This window comes from Neolamprologus multifasciatus, chromosome 11, assembly GCF_963576455.1.
Source record: "Neolamprologus multifasciatus chromosome 11, fNeoMul1.2, whole genome shotgun sequence".
Taxonomy (NCBI): domain Eukaryota; kingdom Metazoa; phylum Chordata; class Actinopteri; order Cichliformes; family Cichlidae; genus Neolamprologus; species Neolamprologus multifasciatus.
Genome location: NC_140449.1, coordinates 29,234,484 through 29,258,038, shown reverse-complemented (window position 1 = coordinate 29,258,038; position 23,555 = coordinate 29,234,484). Strand labels below are relative to the sequence as shown.

General features: G+C 37.8%; 2 protein-coding genes across 6 annotated transcripts in view; one reads left to right on the top strand and one right to left on the bottom strand.

Annotated features, from left to right (window-relative positions):
* The window catches only part of atg5 (ATG5 autophagy related 5 homolog (S. cerevisiae)), a 445,274-nt gene that overhangs the window by 162,948 nt on the left and 258,771 nt on the right, over positions 1–23,555 (bottom strand). The window lies entirely within an intron of this gene.
* LOC146508763 (semaphorin-7A) overlaps positions 4,975–23,555 on the top strand; it is a 42,473-nt gene continuing 23,892 nt past the window's right edge. The window contains exons 1-5 of one of the 2 annotated variants that reach the window (XM_085176789.1): positions 4,975–5,327; positions 16,471–16,610; positions 19,209–19,265; positions 22,608–22,703; positions 23,048–23,153. In XM_085176789.1, the coding sequence (XP_085032915.1) occupies positions 5,249–5,327; positions 16,471–16,610; positions 19,209–19,265; positions 22,608–22,703; positions 23,048–23,153 (478 nt within the window). In that variant the 5' untranslated portion in view covers positions 4,975–5,248. Of the gene's footprint in view, positions 5,328–16,470; positions 16,611–19,208; positions 19,266–19,327; positions 20,406–20,444; positions 22,704–23,047; positions 23,154–23,555 lie in introns of those variants that run through there. The other variant, XM_085176791.1, reaches the window with a different exon arrangement.

Here is a 23,555-nt window from a genome sequence, read left to right as displayed (position 1 = left end):
CTTTATTATGCCATGAGAGAAGGATGTAGGTCTAAGGATGCAGCATCCACATGTTTGTCTATAATTTGATATCTTGTAAAAATGACTTTTCAGTGATATGTCATTAAAAGCCTACATTTAATTCTGGTGTGTATCCATGTACGATGATTTATTTGCAATGTTATTGAATTAGAGTGTTAAAAAAGCATCTTATATCTGCCAGCAGATCTTTACCTGAAATTATTCTATTGTTGAAAAAATTGCCAGCTTTTAGCTTTTTTGAATAACGAAAGCACTTAATCTCTTTGCTGTAAGTCTATTGTGAGAAATGGGTGTTTCAGTTTGATACAAAACGTAGCCTTGTTGCCTCATTGTAAGACCGCAAAGCTACAGCTGGCACTCAGCCACACAGATGTACATTTGTGTTTTTCTTTTCTGTGAAGTTGAAGGATTATGTGTACAGAAGAATGCTGGTATGACTGCCTTTTATTTATTTATTTATTTTACATTTTTTCCAGAGCCACATGTACCACATACAAAATTACATTTACTGTCTTTTTCCTTCCTCCTTGCCTGCATACATATCTTTTAATGCTGACTCTCTGTTCACAACACAATATTGTCCCTGAGTGTGAGATAAATGTTAAATAATGAACCCTCGTTTCACCTTAGCACACTTCAGAGACTTGCAGTAAATTCACTGGACAGAAAATAATTTTGTTTGTCTAATGCAGTTGCCCAGAATAACCCAGAAAAATGGAGGACAAAAAAATGATAATCACGTGTATGAGCAGAGATTTAAACCCTTTTGGATTACCTCTGCATGTCTCAATCTGTTATATAGGTCTGTCTGGCGGGTGCTATCCTCCAGCCCAGCTTGGCCCGTCATATTATCTATTTTAATACAACTATGTGCTCCCATTGGACAGAAAGCCAAAAAGGCAGATTAAAGTGGTGTTTATAAGTCACTCCCCTCATGACTGGCATGCTCACACCACTGAGAACACCGTGGTCTTTGCTCTTAGTTCGTTTCAGACTCCTCTATTTTTAATGTAACTATGGAAACATTTCTTTACAACATAAGGTGCATTTAAAATTTATGACGTTGGTATTTATTTGACACCTCCCTTAATGACACGGGAATAGGCTTAACACCCAGACCATCTAAACTACAACCAACTAACAAAAGTCTCAAAGCAGAGTACTGGTTCTTTTTTATTATTGTTCTTTATTTTTATCCTCAAAGAGTGAAAAGTCAAGCTCCATTAATTTAGAAAACACTTTTATCATGATGTTTTGTTGGGGCTGATATTCTTAACTATTTCAGTCTTGATTTAAAATTGGCTTTGTAGCCTTAACTGCTGTAATTTTCTTGTTTTATCAGGTGTGACTCAGTTTCAATTGTCCTAGTGTGGACATAAACAGTCTCTGCAGCCCTTTAGATAAAAGACCCTCAGAAAAGAAAAGAAAAGAAAGAGAAAGAAAGAAAAGACCTTGCTGGCAGTATTACTCTACCTAAATTGAACATGATGCTACATTTTCAAACAGAAAAAGGGTGGCTTAAGACAGATAGCAGGCTTTTTTGATATGAGTGAATTTCTAATATGATTACTCCTTATGATGATTGCATACTAGAAAAAATAGTAAAACTACATTGTATAACAAAATGCTGTTACCACAACCAGATATTTTATTGCAAGATTTGCTATTTCATTAGAAAATGAACAACAAAGCTTTATATGTAATACTGACATGCTCAATATGAATATTTTTTCAGACTTTCTGCACACGTTTCTTTAAAGAACTGTTAAAACATTGAGTGAGTAGCAGTCAAAAGGCAGGCATCAGCTCTGTTTATTGATGTTTTGTCCATGTAACTCATAGCTCTTTTATGCTGCTGAAGTAAATTACTGTGCTGACTGTTTAGTCACAATTACTGACTCTGTTTGATCACTAAACTCTTAGATGTTCTTTTATTTGATGTTCTATCCTGGTCTTGTCCCAGCACAACACAGTTGAAAAATGTTGGTGGCACTATGAAAATAAAGTCAAGTGAGGGAATCACCAAAGCTTTCAGGCCTAATCCTCTTTAGGGCATCAAGACTTGTACCAAATCTCATCACAATCCATTCAATATTTTAGATTTCTCGCCACACTGGACTGACATTACTGTGCTGTGGTGTGCAGGATTTTTATTTCACTTGCTCAAAGAACTAATGAGCAATGCTATCAGTAATAATACATTACAGAATTTTATGTCACTTTATTACAGTGATATGAAATAACCAAACAAAACTGAAAGTATTCAGTATTGCCTGTTTCCACTGTTATTCTGCAGTAGAATAGAATAACAAGCATACTGTTATTTCCCTCACTAATCTTTAAGTGTTTCGTAAGTAAATCTCTCTCTAAATAACCATTTTGCATCATTTAGCTTGAGAACCTTTGAACTAAAAGGGAAGAATTAAATTAATTACAAATAAGACATAAGCACATGCACATACTCACACAAGGTATTTGCTAATTTAATACTAATTTACATGAAACTTTAAGTTTTTCAAATCAAGTTTTAATATGCTTACTTTTAAAACTGATCATTATACCTATGTAAACAAGTGCTTAACTAGATTCATTTTAGTTGGTGAGTTTTATTTAATGGTAATAAAATATCTTTAAATAATTTTCATTTTATTTTAATTAAAAATATTTTAATAGAATAATTAATAAGTTATTAAAATGTCACAGTCAGAAATCATTGTTATTTGCCACGACTACAAACTGTGTTGTTAACTGGTTGCTTCACACATTAATGGACTGGGACCCTTTGATGCAGATGACAGTGTTTGAAATATCTATGTGACACTTTTAGGCTTGTTTTCTGTCCAACTATGGAGAAAACAAAATGAGCAAGCAAATTAATCATAATATCTGTTAAAGGTTAATTCATTATCATTAAATATCAGATTTATCTTGCTTCTGTAAATTGTGTTAACTGTAAACTGCAATTTGACAGAAAGGCGGTCTTAAAACTGACAGGACAGCCTTGTTGTAATCCTTAGTTTTAAGTAATTCCCAAAAGGTTGATACTGTTCAGCGTTTTCAATGGGAGAAACGTTTCCTCACTGTTCCAAGTGACTTCTTCAGTATTAGTTTGCATTAATGAAACCAAGACTAAAAACCCTGCTTTTGGCGCCATCTGGAGGTTGAACATTATACACCCAAATAAACGAGTACATGCATTATTTCATTGTTAAGCGAGGATATTTGTTTAACAAACACATAAGGGTTTATTGTGTTAAATTGCTATTTGATCAATAAGGAGTGAAAGCATAAAGAGTGGAAAACCAGTTAGCTAACTGTAATCTAGATACAGTGCATTACTGATACCAAAGCAGAACGCATACCTCAAACAGACATTTTTTTTCCTCCATGTCATACATGAATTGAGCCTCTGGATTTGCAAATATGTCTAGATTTGAATTGGTTTGTGGCATTTTCATGCAAAGCAAGATGATGTTGCCTAATTTGTATTATTTAGTTAAAGACTTCTTCCATGAATCCAGATCAAGACTGAGATCTGGATCAATTCCATAAAGTAATCACTTTGAGCTTGGGCCAAGCCCTACCTCTAGTAAATATTTCATGCAAATTTAACCTTAACTATTAACCTTAATCTTACAAAAAATTGCTGGTGGATCCATTAAGGATAATCATAAGTAAACATACAGACCAAACACAGTACCGTACAGTGCAAAATATGTTGCCATTTGATGGTAAGCTGTTGTGGCCTGAGTGTCCCAAGTTGTGTATGTTGTGTACAGTCTATCTGAAATCTCCATATGCTTTTAATAACCATAAACACAAAAATAATAAATAAATAAATAATCCACATATGGATCAGAATATATCCCCCATGTGCCCCTGTGTGAATTCAATAAAAAAAAAAAGCCAATTATGAATGAGTGTGTAGTTGATCTTCAATTAACAAGTGAGGGTGACTCTCTGACTAAGCTCAAAGGCCTTGATTATAAGGGGTTACACAAGGAGACAGTAAAGGCCTTTGAAAGAAGTTAAAAATGGTAAATTGCCCCCCTAGTGGGCGGGATTTCAGAGGCTTGTTTCTTCGAGGATCCACCTGTGTGCCCATAGAGTGCTTTCTCAGTGAGAGAAACACAGGAATGCCTCTAATTTGTTTCTCAATGTGCTATCCTGCTGATTTCCCTCCAAGGAGCTCACTGCTCATAGAAATTTCTCACAGAAGCCCAGATGAAGGTTTAGATAGTGCCTACCGAGAACGATTTTATGAAAATGGAAGCATCTGTTTAGTTGCCTACACTAAGAGGCATTCACCATTAAGAGTGGTTCAGTTTTTCAAATTTGAGTCAATTAGCTTCCGTAATGCAAGTGCAGCAGAGTAAACCTGCTGATTCATTCTTATTCAGGCACTTAGGCAATTTATGGAGACATATTGATTAGATATTACAGTGAGGGAGTTGCTGAAATATCATCATTGGTTGATGGTAAAACTTGATACTTTTTCTGTTAAATTTCCAATCCCAGACATTTGGGGTCTCTCTGATGGTTGCTATGGGTTTCTGGATATCTTGGGTAAAATATATCAATAGGCTTTCAAAGAAAACTCATTAAGTGAAAATGCTGACTCTTTTGCAGAATTATCAACCTCAAGGAAACCCTCTGCAGACATGTAATGATCATGTTACAATGCCTATAGGTGCATAATAGACTGGAATTAAAATTAGGTTGCTTATGATTAAGGACGTTTGAATAATTTAGTTTGCCATATATTTAATTGGCATTAGAACATTTCCAAGGCTGTACGATGACACAAATGTGCATTATACCTTTAAGAGATACCGTGTACAATTCAAAATATCTTTGAAAATCATTTTTTATCAGCAACAGGTATAATGTGTAATGCCTACACGCGCCAGCTGTAAAGCAAAAGCGACGTGTTTGCGCTCGTTTTTGCAGTCCGAGTTTTCATTCCAGCGCCCCTGCTGAAAGGCTGCGCTCCCCCCTGTGCCTTTTGTTTCTGAGGTGGAGCCTGATACCCCGACTTTACCAAACTGAATTGCCGGAGAAACAGACGGACAAGACAGGACCGGAACCAGCAGTCGTTCTCACGGCTCTGGGACGTGGCATATCTGGGGGGTCAGGCGGCTGCAAGGAAGAAGAAGGGTTTGGGGGAGCGCTTCGTACGGTTTAGTTAATTTCACAATCGACTTCACGCTACAGAGTGACGGGAAAGATGAATTATTTCCTACTGCTGTCGCTTTTCGCCACGGTTATCGTCGGAAAGTCACCTCGGCTGAAATTTGTTCTGCGTGGTAAGTAACTGCTGTAACCTTCATATATCGTGATGTTCTAATACATTCAGCAAATTATTTTTAGGAGTCAAGAATGTTTTGTTTTCTTATTTTGTGTACGGAATGAATGAGTGAATACTTGCACTGCTGGAGAGATGGACGGATGAGTGGATGGAGGGATGAGCAGATGTGAGTTATGTCATGGGGTAATGCATCCGTTTTTCAGTACTTCCTATTATCTTTTGTTTTCCTTTAATTGAAAAAAAAAAAACCCTGCACACATAAAGGCAATAAAAACAGGGCTACCTCTGGATTAATCTCTGAAAACACCCCCCTCCCCCCCGATGTCCAAGTAGTAAATTACGCGCTCCGCCGTTCAGGCCCTGCACACATGTCCCCGGGCTATAATAAGACAAGCACCAAGAAGAAAGCGATTTTTTCTGTATAAATCTCAGTTTTAACAACTGTTAATCTAATGTAGGCCTACTGAAATCAGTTTCTTTGTGTTACCATTTTTTCAGGTTTCACCGTGAACACGGTCTGTCCAATCTGTATAAATTGGATATAATTTGTGCAACTCGTGCCTTTCTATCCGTCTTTTTGCCAACTTGTGTGTTCCGTTTATCTCAGAGCATTACAAGTTAGCGGTGTGTTCGTGTCTAGTTTGCATAGACTCTTTTTGTAGTTGCTGTCCCTCCGTATCTTCACATCTTCCGGACCCACAGAGCGGAATAAAACCACAAGTGCTTAAAAGCAACATTTGGCGAACATGGCGCCTTTCCTCTCCTAACGCACCTCAAGGCTGTACCCTTTAAACACCCGTCTGCCACCGCCGAAAAACATCATTACTGTGAAATATGACTCTTTGGAGGTTGGCACAGTCACTGTGCCTCCCGCGTCCTTGCGGAGCTGCAATGCGGGACACGGCAGCTGCTTCACACTGCAGAGGAAGGGTCCTATTCAGTGAAAAAGAGAACTGCTTTAGTGTAGCAGACAGAATAAATAAATATATCCTATATGTGTACACATGTACAGAAAAGCCAAGATGGGGAAAGGGAGTGTGGAGCAACGAATGGAAAATTCCAACCCGCCTTCTTGTTATCTATTCCACTCACGCCTTTTTACACCTCACACAGTCCTCTAATATATTCAGCAATCAATAGAGATTGGTGCTGTGTGTCAAGGTATTGGTATCTCTAACCCTCCCCGCGGATGTACAAAACGCACAAGATGACGGCCTGGACGTGCGTGTCATATCAATCAAATTCATTGTTACGCAATTTCAGGGTTAGCAATGAACGCCTATCCTTAGGACACACAAACCCAGAGACACACACAATTACACGTGGAACACTGTCAGAGGAAATCCATCAAAGGCGCAGACTGAAGCTTCAGCACCTCGGACAGCTCCGAGGTGCTCTAATGGTGAAAATGTCCTCATTTTGTAGGGGTTTGCCAAATGAGGACATTTGACAGGGTTTCATACCTTCAAGGAGTTGTTTGAAGGTTATAAGCTGTTTTTTTCTTTTTCTTTTTTTTCTTTTAGATTAAAATAGTATTCCCTTTAGTCGTTAAGATAGGAGCTGGTGCTTTTGATTACGATATTATAGAAGCAAGGGTTGGAATTACTTTGCATTCATTTGGTATAGACTACACCTTTGTCCAAGTCCATTACAATAAGTGCATTCAAGCTAAGCACAGCAAGCTTTCATCCAAACTGTAAATATCTTCCCCCCAAATGACAAAGAGGATGCAGGTACAATACATTTGAATTTTATGGTGGTCATAATTTTAAGTTGTGGTTTTTAGAGTCTTGACCCTAATTAATTTAATGTGGCTACACATTTGCGATATCCATATCTCAGTATGAATCAAAGCAATGCTACTGCCCAATAAAATACAGCATCCAGAAAGATCTTTAGGCTGAAGAAACACCTCTTAGAATAGTCACTAAAATCAGTCAGTCGATATGTTCCCCATTGTTCTCTTTCTCTTTTTTGTGTGGATGGGACACTACCAAGGATGATACAGAGAATTAAACGACTAATAAATCATCATATCCAGTGCAATTATAGTATAACTCACATGGTGCTGCAAGATGTTAATATGCCTACTGTGTGAAAAATTATTGGATTGCTTTTTTACTTAAGAGTGGTCTTTCTGACTAGCTGATGATTCTAAATTGACGAGTCACTCTATGTTTTCGTCTGTTTTTAACAACAACTACTAACAAGTTAAAATGATCAAATTAAAGGCCAGTTAAACCAAAGCAGCTGGCTGAAATATGCCAAAAAACAAAGCAGAGGGAAATTGCAGAGTAGCATGATAATGCTTTGTGAGCTGTGCATAAAAACTACAGTTTATTAGGTAGACCTTGCTAGTACAGGGTTGGACACTGTTTTCTCTAAGCATAGATTCAACACGGTGTTGGAAACATTCCTCACAGATTTAGGTCCATGTTGACGTAATAACATTTTACACATGCTGCAAAATTGTCCACTTCACATCTATTATGGTAAATGGACTGATTCTTATATAGCGCTTTTCTACTCTCCTGGATTACTTAAAGTGCTGTAGACAACATTCACACCCATTCTCACAAGCACTTTCTCTACACTGAGTACTTTCTAACTACATTCACACACATTCACACTCTGATGGATACATCGGAGAGCAACTTGGGGTTAGTAGCTTGCCCAAGGATACTTGGCATGCACTCTGGAGTAGCCAGGGATCAAACCAACAACCTTCCGATCAGTAGGTGACCTGCTCTACCTCCTGAGCAGGTCACCTACTGCCACCTCATGCTAACTGGCCATTCCACCACAATTCCAGGTGTTCCACTAGAATGAGATCTGGTAGCTGTGGATGCTATCTGGGTACAGTGAACTCATTGTTGTGTTTAAGAAACCACTTTTGAGAAGATTTGAGCTTTGTGACATCATGTGTCATCCTGCTGGAAACAGCAATCAAAAGATGGGCACACTGTGGTCATGAAGGGATGGACATGCAAAGGAACAATAGGAAGGCTGTTGCCTTAAAATGATTCTAAATTGATTGTAAGGGGTCCAAGGTGCACCAAGAACATATGCTCAACAAAGTGACGCTACCATCAGCAGCCTCAAATGTTAATATTAGACAGGATGATGGTGGTTGTGGTGTAATGGTGCTTTTATGCTTTCATGTTGTTTATGCCAAATTCTGACCTGTCATAGTCATTGCCTATTATTTTGAGCCAATTTGCTTTGTCATTTCTGTTTATTGATAAATATTTTCTGTTTCATTCTTAGTTTGCTTATTGTTGAAGTTTCCATCTTGTGTATTTCTTTGTTCTTTGGAGCCTCAAACCCTTATTTCCAAATTATATTAGAGTTTATTTTTTGTCCTCAGTGTTTCTTGTAACATCTTGTCATCTCCCCTATGTTTGGTTATGGTTCTCACTTTCTGTTTTATTTTGGTTGTTCCTTGTTTCTAGTGTCTTTTGTTGGGTTAATTCCCCTCATGTCTCATTGTCTTTTATTATTAACACCTGCGTCTCATAACCCAGCTGTGTTCACTTTCCTTAACTGCTCTCTTGTATGGTAAATTTTCCCCCTCAGTTTTTGTCTCAGCATCTATTAACCTGCACTTGTGTGCTCCCTGTAAACTCTGGATTCTATTTTGCCTTGCAGATTTTGTATTTTTGGACTTTTTCAACTACCTTATCAAATGTCACTATTTGGGTCCCAATTCCACACTTCATGATAGCTGTTAGTTTAACTTCCTGTTACCTTCCTGCATTCTGACCGTCCTCCTCTGACATTCAAAAGGAATCTTTGTCCAGAGAACTGCAGCTCACTGGATATTTTCTTTTTTTTTTTTGACCTTTCTCGATAAACCCTAGAGATGGTTGTGTGGGAAAGTCCCAGTAGATCAGAATTTTCTTAGATATTTAGACCAGCGCATCTGGGATAAACAAAAATGCCATGTTCTTCCCAATTATGATGCTCAGCTTCAGCAGGCATCTTGGCCATGTGCATTGAGTCACTGCCATGCGACTGGCTGATTGGATTATGAGCAGTGAACAGGTGTACCCACTCATTAGTGTGTAATGCACTAGTGAGTGTACAGCACATTACACATAGAGATTTAAGCCAGATATTTATGTAGAATAGTCATAACAGCTGCTTTAATATCATATCAGTAAAACAGAAACCATCAATATTCACCCACTGTTTTGTCTGCATTTTATTGTTTAATTGGGGAAAAACTGTTCTGTTCTCCTCACTTCCTTAAGGGAATGAAACATAATAAGAATTTGGAATAAGGTTAACAATAGTTGTTGTTTTTTTAAAGCAAGCTTGAGCCATGCTTTCCTTTATATTGTGTGTACATACCTAATGAGTGACAGTCACATTTGGCATTTACATAAAATGCATATATTGGCAAAGTAGGACAAACAGAGAAATCAAGAGAGAGAGAGGAAGACAGCCAGCAGCAAAAGAGAGTGAACACAGAAAGGTAATTTTAAAGAAACACCCTGAGAGAGAGGAACAGCTCCTCCTGTCAAATATAATTTGACATGTACAGCATCCTAAATATCAGACAATTTCCCAGAAGTTCAGCGACCTTTTGTGTTGACCTTTCTCTTGGAGACTTAAACACATCAATACAAAATACTCTTGAACTATGAGTCTTATGGATATTCTCTTGTCATGTTAATAATGTGAGACGTTGAGATCCACCTTAAAAAAAAAAAACGGAATTAAAAGCTTCTATGCAAGTAAAAACAAACAAACAAACAAACAAACAAAAAGCAGCAAACAGAAAAGCTTCAAAAGATCCCTTACCTTGACTCTGCTGCTATCTGTCTTGCTAATTTTAAGATGCTGTTAAATAAACAACTGTGTTCTGCACATTTTAGTGCAAATAGAACTTAGCTTCTTTAAAAGTGACTCACTAATATGAAAAAATATTAAAAAAATAAAAAAATATTACATGCTCAGCCATTGAGTTTAATGAAGCTTTTTTTAAGCAACCAGCTAGAAAACAAGGTTGTTTTTCTTAGTTTCTGAAAAGCTGACCTTTTGAAAATTCACGACTTCCAACCAGTAGACATGATTAAGTGTCTGAGTAAAGAAAAAGGAAAGATACACACTGACACAGCACAGCAGAGAACATTTAGGAGCTCAGATTACACCCAGATGTGTCTGGCCCTTTGAAAAATTGTGTGGAGACATGGAAAAAGATGCTGTTAATATGAATGCACAATATGTTCCTGCACTCTGCTTTTGCTCTCGAGGCAGGCCACAGACACTCATATTCAAAAATGTTTTCTAATAAAGGATAGGTGGGGGAGGAGACTACCTGTAGTATAATTATGTTAAACCCTTAATGTCTAGTGTATCGTGTTTAATACATTAGTTTTGGTGGGCTTTTGAGACGTCTACATCATTAGTGTAATTAAAAAAAAAAACGGGGACAATACAATTTTATTCAATAAACAGAAAAAAAGAAGCTAAGTGTAGTGAATATGGTGCAAATTCATTATTATTATTATATACTTTGTATATTTGCCTACCAAAGAACTTTTTGTGTGACAATATCTCCATCAAATGTTATAACACAACCCACGAATAAGGTGCAAGTACCCTGTACTTACATGCATTTTCCAGGCAACAAGTCAGGTTTTTGCAGGAAACAGTGAAACAATTACACTGTAAAACCTACAATAAAGGCGCAAATACCCTGTACTTGCATGCAATATGCGAGCAACAAGGTGCAAGTAACCTGTACTTATGTGCAATTTGCAGGGCCACAAATCAGGTTTTTGCAAGACACAATGAAACAAGTACACTGTAAGTACACTGTTCTTTCTGGGGTGTGGGACGTGTTCGAGAGCGACAAAGGTGCATGAAATTTGCAGGCAACAAGGCGCTAGTACAACGTACTTATGTGTAATTTGCAGGCAACAATTGAGGTTTTTGCAGGATACAATTACGCTGTAAGTAACGTGCATTTTCTGGGGTTCAGGCCGTATTACGGAGATACTTAACCTCTTAAGCCCCAAGCCTAACTGATCTCCTGCCTTTTGCCCCCGTATCCGGGGGCGTTGGGGCTTAAGAGGTTAATCTTGTCTAATTTCCAGGTATTTCACAGGGAAAGAGTGTGAGGTTGAGCATTTTTATAAATCTTACTTTATGTGCATTTTTTGTGATTTTGCCTGCAGCTTGGTAGGCAGTGATGAAGCCCAAATTGGGCAGGCCGCTGTTACCGTTGCTCTTAGTTTAATTCTGCAAGTACACAGTTAGATTTTACACCTACATCTCTGAGGGCCATGCATCTTTAGACTGTCTAGATTAGGAGAAAAAAAAGGTGAAGGTCAGATTGAGTGCAGAGATGTAGACACGTAACCAGGGTAAAAGTCATTATACAGAAATAGGAGAGGGAGGTTAGTATCCCAGATGCGACCTTGTCTGACCATGGGAAGTGGAATGACAAGAGGTTGTGACCAGCCCGTCCACCAACAAGGGAAGGCCAAGTCTTAACCACGGCCTCTCCCCAAAGCTTTTACCAATTAGATAGAACCACAATTCAATATATAATCCTGTGTAATGATAAGTTAGGTTTTCCCTTTCAGGAAGTTGGCTACAGCTAACTGCTTGTAGACTGTGGTTTTCTGCCAGAGGGGGAATCCATGTACATGTTTAAGTATTTATCTGCTTGAGGCAAATAAATACTTAAAGACTGAATTGAGACTATGTCCCACTTTTATCTCAGAAGAAAAGAATCCTCAACAAGAGATGCAAATTGTACTTTAAATTATTTTAAGTATCATAGCAGCCTAAGTAACTACTGCTTAAGTAATTTTCTGCATAATGGACGTTTCACTATTCAACTGACTTCATATATTATCTATAAAACAGTAATAATCACTTTTCTCCATTTATTGTTGGAAATTATACATTTTAACGTACAGTAAAACTTTGGAGAGCATAGGCATCATCTGAGCATATAAACAATACTTACACGCAGAACAACCATGGAATTCACAAGTATTTTTCTTTTCAACTTGGAAAATGTCTTTTACTATGTGACTAAATGTCCAAATCTTTCCTCAGACTGTCAGCATATTTTGTAAGTGATTTCCAACTGTACGGACAAAAACTTAAGATTTAGGTTTTTAGCACACTTTAATACATTTTCCTCTTTAGCATTAAAACCAAAATGTAATTTTTGTACTATGAAAGTTGGCCTAAATCCACTCTCCCACGACCATGAATTGGATAAGCAATTACAGATGCAAAATAAATCTTTTTCATTATCATTTGGAGACCCAAAAAGTACAATGTACAAGGCTAAATCATATATTTTATTTTGGCTTTTACAAACAAGCCATTACTACTACACTTACTGGCCACTTCATTAGGTTCACCTTGCTAGTGATGGGCTGGGCCCCCTTTTTCCTTCAGAACTGCCTTAATGATTTGTAGTATAGTTTTAACATGGAAACATTCCTCAGATATTTGTTCACCATATTGACATGATGGTATTACACAATTGCTGCGGGCTCGTCATCTCCACATCCACGATGCAAATATCCAATTCCACTACATCCAAAAGGTGCTTTATTGGATCAAGACTTGGTGGATGTCATTTCCATTCCATTCAATTCAATTCAATTCAATTCAATTCAATTCAATTCAATTCAATTCAATTCAATTTATACAACACAAATCACAACAACAGTCACCTCAAGGTGCTTTATATTGAAAGATAGACCCTACAATAATACATACAGAGAAAAATCCACCTATATGACCCCCTATGAGCAAGCACTTTGGAAACAGTGGGAAGAAGAAACTCCCTTTTAACAGGAAGAAACCTCCTGCAGAACCAGCCTTAGGGAGGGGCGACCATCTGCTGCGACCGGTTGTGAAGAGAGAAGGAAGACAGGGGAAAAAAAAGTGAACTGATTTGAGATAATTTAAGGTTTTAGATTTGGCAGTGTCTTCTCCCACTAGACACATCCGCACCAACAATGTATTTTCACACAGAGAACTGCTGTTCATTGGATAGCTTCTCTTTTTTGGGCCATTCTCAGTAAATACTAGAGTAGGCTGTGGTAAAATTCCAGTACATCAGAACAACTGTGCACTAAGTCATTTAAATGACCTGTCTTACAAGAGATACATGTGCAAGTGATATGAAACTGCAACAATTTCAGAAGCTGTATTACAAAATTCATGTAAAAGACCAGACTTAAATATAACACCATAAGTCTTAGCGCTTCACATAATATGAACCCAATAAGCGGTTGTATGGATAGTATGTGGTTAAGACTGAGACTTAAGGCTTGATATTAGATGGGACGTAATATGTAATAATAAATATTACATATTCTTATGATAATATTTGAAATATATATGTATATTTTTGTACATCAATCCAATACAGCAAAGAGAAGATTAACACATTCAGATCTGTGAGGGTCACTGTTGTTGTGACTGGTTAAATCCATAAAACAGATCCAGCCTGTGTAAATATTATATTGTCATATAGTATTTAAAAAAAAATACTTCAAAAACCTTAGAAACACTGCTCTGATGTGTTGTAATGTATGATTATATATAAGGTCCAATTACTTATTTATTTTTTTAATCAAGCAAAGACGTGCCCACAGTTCTAGCACTGTACTATCAGGGGAAACATTTTAGACCATTAGCTAAGGAAAACCACACTTAACTGAAAACTGATAAGCTACTGTTCTGTTTCATGGTATATTCAGATTATGCCACGTAATAATCAGGAGGAAAACCACTCTGAGAGATTAATTATTGTTTTAGATCTTCTACACTCTTTATTCTTGTGGGGTGCAAAGTGACCTTCAACAACAACGGCTACGCTGCTGATAGGAAATGACATCATCTGACTGGTGGCTTTCATAAAAACCAAAATAAAATTGTTGTGCTGAGTAGAGAAAGCTGGGTTTACTGAAGCAGTGTCTCAGATGTAGACCAAAGGTTCCTAATTTTACATTTTTGGAAGTCCCCATATTAGAGAAGAGGATTAGGGCCACTGCATGTGGTAAAGCTGTATTTGGGTGAACACATTTCAATTTTTTTCTGATGATTTTTTTTTTAATGTTTGCTGTTGTCCAATCCAAGAAGCTTAACTGTTTTTTCCTCTTTGGAAAAAAGAGTGAAGTAACATAGCCTTAGGAACCCGTTTTGCTTCTGTTAACTGCTAAAGCAAATATTCATACAAATCTATTGTGTTTATTCAAATCTGCACGCTCTTATGTCTGCCTTAAGACTGTCACTGTGAAACTATACTCTACTTTCTCGATAGACCACTTCTTTGTATGTTTCTCACTTCCTTGTGAAGTACCAGGCTCATCAAGTAGATTACTGCCAATAAAAGCGGCCGCTGTTTCCATAGAAACTTGCCAGCAACCTGTATTGCTACCACTCACCGCTACTGCATCCTGGTTCCTGCTATCAAACTCAATGTCTTTTTCACTTCAGGGATAAAAAGAACATCTAGTCTCTCAGAAGCATTTATGGGGGCATGATAGTTTTTGATGTAAAGCTTTCAGATGTTTTTCTGAAGCATCTTTTAAGCAAATAAAATGATGAAATATCTCCTGGAGCAAAGACTAATCAAAATGAAAAAGGATGGCTGTATGAGATGTTTTATACTCTAATATTTTGGTTCCATAGCATTCACTATCAGACACAGCTTTTAAGAACTCCGGAAAATCATTTGGTGCCATTCTTTATTTAAATGTGTCTTTTAACTAGTAGGTGGGGTTTTAATCTATTTCTAAACACAGGCACAGTTGCAGTGTAGGTAAGTGTGAGTCTGATTGGATCTGTGATTCAGAGGTGCCCGAATGTACTTTTGATTCAACCAGCAATCTGTGATAGGATTTGCCCACATGATTATTCTGGAGATTTCTGTGCTCCCACCAGATGCCCTTTTCCTCTGACACATAAGTAGGGTTGACTCACTGTTTAATGTAAAACCACAAAGGGCAGTACTACTGGATCAAGTGCTTTGATAAATCAAAGCATTCTTAGACAGTACTTTCTAAACTACTTTCTTGAGCTTTTGTTGCTGTTTTTGACCTTACAATAACACATTTTTCTATTGATTTCTTATGAATTGGAAACAGCTTTTAAAGTATGATTTGAAAAATCTACATTTCCTTACTTCTCTTTTGTATTCTTAATTATTTTGTAGTAGCTGTGGTATTTTAATAGTTCACAGGTAAAAAGACACACATAATGAGGAAGGTCCAGAATTAAAAGTTGAATGTTTTCACACATAAATCCAAGAAAAACATGAAATCAACCTTATAAGAGTTCTGCAAAGAAAACAGAAAGGGGAAGAAACTTAGAATGTGGCGTGGGTGTTTGTGCCAGATGGGTTGGTTTGACTTTTTCAGAAACTGCTGATACAGTTGAATCTTATTTCTCTAGGGGTTTACAGAGAATGGTGTGAGGGAGAAAATACCCAGTGAGCAGCAGTTTTATGGGGGAACTTTCCTTTTTCTTGTCTTGCTGTTGTCAGAGGAGAATGGTTAGACTGCTCAAAGCTGAAAGGAAGGTAACAGTAACTCAAGTAACCACTCGTTACAGCCAAGGTATACAGACGAACATAGTTAAATACACAATAAATCAAACTGACACTGGGTTCCCTGTTCTCAGCTAAACCCAAAAACTGAGGCAGCAAATTTGACAGGCTCAGCAGAATTAGATGTTATTTCAAATTTGCCTATTACCTGACTATTGTCTATCCCTTTATGACCACAGTGTGCCCATATACGCTATGATGAATTAAGGCCTTCCTTTGAAGGTAAAAGGAAATACAACGTAAACAAGGGGTGCACCAAACTATACTACTGAATAATAACCAAGCATTAACCAAGCAAGAAAGGAGAGGAAATGATGAACAGCAGTAATAAGAATTCAAAAGCTTGACAAACATATTTATAGCAGTAGGAATGGATTTTATTAAAACTGAAATGTTTGCTGTTGTCCTTGTTTTGTTTTTTTTTAATCTGTTACCACAGGGAGTATTTTAATTGTACATGTTAAAACATAAATTTTCATAATAAAAACAACAATGTACTCTGGCAAAGCTCTCATCTGTTGGCTCATCCCTTTTATTTGTCCCTCAGAGCCCTCCAGGTTCCATTTCAACAGACCAGAGAACTATATCAGCATGTACCACCAGGAAGGGAGTGACACCCTTTACGTAGGCGGCAAGGCAATGCTCTACATGTTGACGTTCACATACAGAGGGGTTCGCGACCTGCAGGTACTGTTTGCTTTTAGCTGATTTTTCTGACTTATATCCAGGTGATTAAATAAAGTGGTTCTTTTAGGATGGTGTATTATTATGCATATTTTATTTATCTATTTTATTTTAGATATGGAACTGTAAAGTAAATATAAAATATAAGACAAATCTTGACCCTGTCCACCACCTTCATAAGCAACTTCAGCAACTGAGTTTGGACGTGATGTCCTTAAAAGTTGCATGACTCAGAGCAGAATATTGATCTACGTAGAGATTTAATTAGGGAGACTGATTCTAAATACCTCTATCCAGACCTTTAAGCCAAATGAAGAAATATTTTTTTTCCACAGCCATTCTGCACCAGTTACTGGGCAGCCTCCAGGTGTGAACAGGGAAGTCAATGTTAGCACAGACCTGCCATTCTACTCTGGATAGAATAGGAGTGAGCTATTAAAATTTGTTTAGTCACTTTGGAACATTTTCTTTACACATCTAGCAGATAGTGAGCTTAACTTTGCATAAAGACTCAAGAAGTGGAAAACAGGGGTGTCTGACCTTTTCATGATAAATTCTTAATGGACAACTGTGTATTTATTCTTAAAATCACTGGTTTCAATTTTTTGGAATGAATGAAGGTCTAATTAATGAACTGCTCTACCAAAGTTGTCAGGAGGTGGACATTATTGCATGGTATTATTTTATAAGGTAGCATATGAGATTTGTTGAAGAAATCTGTTTGTGGTACTAGTAAGCATTACATGATGTGTTTATTGTGTTTCTTGGGAAATGAACTGTATTTGGTACTGGGAATTAAATGTAACCAGAATTCCTATACCTGCTGAAAATAGACACCCTGTAAATGTATTTTAATTCACAAAAGTCTCTTGCTTTTGAAAGTATGGCTAACCCTATTACTGTTTGATATGAGCTGTGGGATGAAAACAAATATAGCTGCTATCCTGCTGTGAGGACGACACAGAGAGCCAAAGAGGGCAGAGAGAGAGAGAGAGATCACTAGTCTGCTGCTGGCCCAGTAAAGCAAATCTAGTCAAGGCCAAGGCAGTTAGGTCAGGCATACATTCATTTCTTTCTATGAGGATAGAAAACATAATTCATAAGGTGAGGATACTGTAGACATGAGATTACACTGTGTGCACTACAGCATAAACACTGACTAGCCAAGCAAATTGAAATTGACTGTAAACTCAAATATGTAGTTTGCTAAAAATAAATATGTCCTACTTTTTGGAATGATCGAAGGCTTATTTGGTGGTTGTGACTCAGAGAGAGGTGATGTATTTGGCAATTAGGAGATGCTTTCAAGTGAAATGGTGTGTTTTTACGTTTACTTTCACAGTAAGTGACAGTTTGACAGGATAAGTTACGTGCAGTGCAGCTTAGAGGAGTTGTCATGTCAGATGCAGGACTTGCAGGCATGTGAAGGATGCGGACGGTGTTTATTACAAACACGAGAAAAACAGAACATAAGACATTGAGTGAGTGAGTGAGTGAGTGAGTGAGTGAGTGAGTGAGTGAATGATTGAATGAATGAGAGGAGCTGACCTGGAAGCACACAAGAGATTGACGATGACAAGACAATGAACAGAGGGAAACTGAGGGCTTAAATACACTGACGAGAAAAAAACAGGTGAGAACACAGCTGAACTAAGTCTGACTAATAACACAGGAAGCAGAAATGAACATAATGCACACAGACAAAAGGCTAACACAATAAAACAGGAAACAGGGATGGAAAACTAAATGGTGACAAAGAGTATAGACAGAAGAAAATAAATGCCTAAGAGCATTATGCATCAAATCTTGCTATCACTGACACAGAATGAAACAGTGGGGGGTTGTTTATTGAGATTCAACACTTGTAGAGTCAGACATTTGTGGTAAAAGGTCAAAAAACCCAGTTATTTACTTTGCAATGAAGAACCAAAGCTTGTTTGACAGATACAATGCACAAGCATTTTTTTTCAAAAGGATAATTTTGCTATGCAACTTAACACTGCTCATTTGAGGAAGGACTGTCCCAGGTAAGAGTGGAGGAATTACACTATACAGTCGACCTCCGCACTATTCCTGGATTCTTCTGTAGAGCGTAACTCCAAATTAGTCAGGGAATATTCAACAATCACCATGCATACCGGGAGTTGACTGTTGGTCATTTGTCCAATAAGGTCAGTATGACTTACAATGTACAGTAAGTGTAGCAATTGTAAATTGTTTAAATTAATGCATATAAAATATGCACTGGTATCGTTTTAGATGGTCCACAACTTGCCAATTCAAAGCAGAGAATTGAGCTTCAACGTTTTCATTGTTGTAAATCAGTGTATTTTCCCCCGAGAATGTTCCTTTCAAATTCATGGCCATTTCTGTAGGGCTGTTGAAGGATATTCTGTGAAAATGTGGAAGCAAGGTAAGGAAGACGAGGACTCCAAAGTGAAGCTGTCAAATAATAAAGTGACTCTTGAAGGCACTGAAAAGCCGTAGTGTCATATAATATTGTGTGTATTGTATTTTAGAAGCTCCAGCCAGCTCAGTGCATGCTGAAACAGAGAAGAGTGAAGTAAGTTGGCACAAACTAAACAATCTATCCTCCCACAGATCCCAGCGGTATCGGATCAGACTGCAATTGATACCTGCAAGGCTGCACCACTCGAGGTAGAAAGTCCTCTTCACTGTCAGCACCTCCATCACTTCAGCAACACCCCTCATCCATAATCGATATCATCCTCTTTCTTATTACCATCATCATTATTATCATCCGCAGCAAGGTTTGTGTCCAATGTCAGAATGTTCACTTCTGACCTTTCAATTCAATTATTCACATAAAGCTTATGTTAAATCTTAAGAACTTAAGACACCAAATAATTCAAATGAGCATTGTAAAAACATGCAGTAACAAACAACAGCATAGAAAATGATAATCCATGCAGATGAGATAAAATTACACAGGAGACACTGCCACCTCGATAAACAAACACTGTGCAGCTGAGTGAGCAGTGGATAATTGCATTGAATAATTTGTGACTCCACAGAGAAAATGAGAGAATAGCAGTATTAAAACAAAATAGTGGCAAGATAAATCTTCAATTGAGAGTTTAAATACTCTGAGAATAAGACACAATATGTTCCATTAAATACTGAGGGTCAAAATCTGCATTTGTTAAGTAAAGGAAATAAGGGGATTATAAACCTTAAGTTGAATTCTTACACCATCTACACCTACCAGCCTTCATTATGCAGGCAATGTAAAGGTCAACGTATAGTTCTGGGACTATGATGCCACAAGAGTCCATGTGCTGTACAAAGAAATAATTCAATTCCTGCTGCATGGAAGCACTATAATACCAGAGCAGACAGAGAAAGTCTCTCAGTTCAATATTTTATGGAACGATAGTTAAATAAGTTGTGAATTCAGTTCAATGCAGTTGTGTTTATAAAGTATACATTCACAACACTGCTTATGAGCAACCACTTGTGAGTGGTGAGAAGTAAGCTGCCATGCAGTGGTGGCATGCAAATGTTATGATGCTGAAAAGGAGGAATGGAAAAGAAATGCTCAGTATTCACTAGAAGTCCCCAGAAGCCTGAGCCTACAGTAGCATAACTAAGGCCCCGGTCAAAGAGGTCTAGAGAGAGGCACCCACCAGCTCTGTGAAAACCCATTGCAACTGGTTGCAGGAGGTAACTGGCAGTCTCTGTGAAATCAACTGCTAAAGCCCCATTCACACAGGCCTATAGACCAATCAGTGTCCCACTTTAAGCGATCACTAGGGAAAAGAGTGTATTCCATAAGTGGTTGGTGATTGGTTGGTAGGGGTTGCTGGCAGTTGCTAGTTTAAAACTTGTCACAACGAGATATAAATTGTTGCACCAAAAATGTCCTTGCACTAGCTTTGTGCAGTAGCAGATTGCTGCAGATGCCCTCACTATAGATGGGAGAAGTTTACATGTCTGCAAACACTGCCAAATTACTCACCAGGTTCCAGTGAAACTGTGAAAAGTGTGACTCAAGCTAGAGATCTACTGGCTTCAAAAAGTTTTTGAAATGTGTTGGTTGCAGTGGCAAGGCACACTGTTAAGTTTGAAGGCAAATGTGCTCCACTTCTGATTTCTATAGTGAAACTTAAAGAAGCTTCACTATAGCCCAGAAAATAAATGGCCGATATTTACAGACAAGTCAGTGTTTTCCATGCAAACCATTTGTGACTCCAGCAATCTGCTAGCAACCAAAGAAATCACAACAAGCACTTTGGTTCAGCACCCTCTTACATTCTTTCCCTAGATGGGATAAATATAAGGTAAATTACAAATTCTATAGTGATTACTCTGTGCAAAAATGCACTTCTGAATGTATCTGATGGTAACATTTAGTCAGCCTAGAATTCTACTAAAGCAAAAAATTACCCTTCATATCACAAGACAAACCAATCACAAAAAAATGTAGCTGAAGTTATGGCACAGAAGAAAGGGCAACCAGAGCTAAAGCTTACAGAAAGTCTGATAACGACAGATGGTGGAGAATGAAATACCCTGAGTCATGCAGCAAAACCTTGTCCCATGAAGGACAAGAGGCCACATTTTGAGTAATTCACAACGACTGAGTGTGTGAAAAACAAGTGAGATGAAGGTCGAAAGTTATCCGTAGGTAGCAGACTGAGTGTAATTTCACAGACTGATTGCATATCCAACTTCAAGTGGAAAAGGTTTTAAAGAGTCTGTCCACTTCAACATCAGTCTACAGCACAGTCATTTTACAAAAGCTATGCACAATGAATACACACAACAACAGAAACAAACCATATTGAACACAACAAGAAGAAACTAAAGCTCTTTTTGACACTGTTCTGAATGGGTCAGCTACAAAGAAATGTTCTGCATGTTGAAACGTTCTGATTTTAAACTTGAATCTACCAAACCCAGCCACTCATTCCATAAAGTAGTTTAATGATGTGGTTTGTGCCTCTGGAGGAGCTTTGTTAGTTCTGAAGAAATGACTCACTTCCCATCAGTTAGTATAGCATGGCTTGGGGACTCTGATATGTGAAGAATGGTTGGTATTTCAATCAAAAGTACCTCTTGCTTGCTTCTTGAGGAACAAAAAGTTGCTTGTTCCTCTGCCAGATAGCTTATAGCATTTCAGGCATGTAACTTGACATTTAAACTCACTTACTTTGACTTCACTCCTGCATTTTAGCCTGAACAACTGAAAATCACTGCCGAAAGTAGTTCTCAGAAGAATAGAAACTTGCATATGCTCAGTGAAAACCAAACATAAATAAATAAATAAATGTCAGCCCACACTATTGCCTACCCAACCACCTACATATCCACCTACTCACACTCACACAAGCTCTGGCCCCGGTCTTTGGATTTTGCGATGCACCTTCACTGTCTCCAGAGACACATTTGGATTTGTGATAGATTGCTTACGAAAAAAATATACATCTCATTTTTTATTAAATGCACATTCCAACAAACATCTATTAATTGTGAGGATACTAGGAATATATTTTCATCTCCCATCTAGCAGTGGATTTGGGATAGGAGTTTGTGCTTAGTAAATAATTCATGCATATGGAATATTGCAGCGATGTACTGCCGGTTTAAGCCTCCTGAGTGCTGTCTGCCAAAAATGTTTGGCGCATGAATGGCTTCCAATTTTTCTTAAATCTCTTTTGGTAATCCACTCTTTCTCTCATAATCTGCCGTGTGTTGTGCTCTTGCTTTGTTTCTCAAGCCCTCTATTCCACATTGGGCTCTTTCCCTGTTTGCTTTGTCAGTCCCATGGTGTTTTTTTGTTGTTGTCTTTCTCCCTTTGTGCTGTACCTTTCTCTCTAATCTCTTTTTCACATACTCTCCTCTTTTTTCCCTTTCTCATTTTAATCTGTAATCCCTCTACCTATCTGCACTTCTTCCCCATTTTCATCTTGCTTCTGAATCATTTTCTGCCTTCGTCTATGTCTGTTTATCTCACTCATGTGCCTTTTTCTCTAACAGCTGGAGTGTGATAATTTCATCACAGTCATTCAGAAAGTAAATGACACATTCATAGTATGTGGGACAAATGCTGGAAACCCCAGGTGCTGGATGCTGGTAAGAGATTTCTTTAAGTACGTGTGCTTCCCTTTGTAGTGATGTGAGTGCTTCACTTAGAGTCTAAGTAATCCATGGATCAATTGTAATTAGAATTTATTTATCTTCTCTCTTATTTCCTCAGTTGGTTAGATAAGGGCTGGGAGTTTTTCTTTCCACAGAGGGCATTTTCACTTTGTAATGAATATGTTACCCCATGGCTAAGTTGAAATGTTCTAAACTCTGTGTTGTAGTAGAAAGATAAGTGGGTGCTGGGTGTAATACATTTAGACACAAAATGAAATGAATAGAGTTTAAAAGCTACACCTCCACTGGGCTTGATTGTCTTTGCCTTCTTTCTGCAGGTTAATGACACAGTGCTGACTGATGTACAGGGTGCTGGGCAGATATCTTCAGCCTCTCACATATCACCGCAATTCCCTTCCCATAGGGCCATCAGCTTGCCTGCAGGTAACACAAAAAAGACCTGCAGTAGTGTAAGTTCATGTGTATATGAGAGAAAAGAATACTGTTTTGATACTAACAAATGAAGGCACTGCAATAGAATATGCCTGACAAAGCAGACTCAGTAGAGCCAATAGATCTCAGCTATAGGCAGCATACTACTGGCGTCCAATGTGGCTTAAGTGTTCAAACCAAAGGAGAGTTTGGGGTAGTTTTTGATGGTTTGATCTGAAGAGAATGACCCTCATCCACACCAGCAACAAAAAGAATATAATTTACAACTATAAGAATATTAGTACAGTGGTGGTAGCTATTAACTACACTAAAAACTAAATCCACAATCCAAACTTAGCGCTCAATTAGGATTTGTTGCTTCATTTTGTTCTTTCTTTTATTTAGTTAAATCAC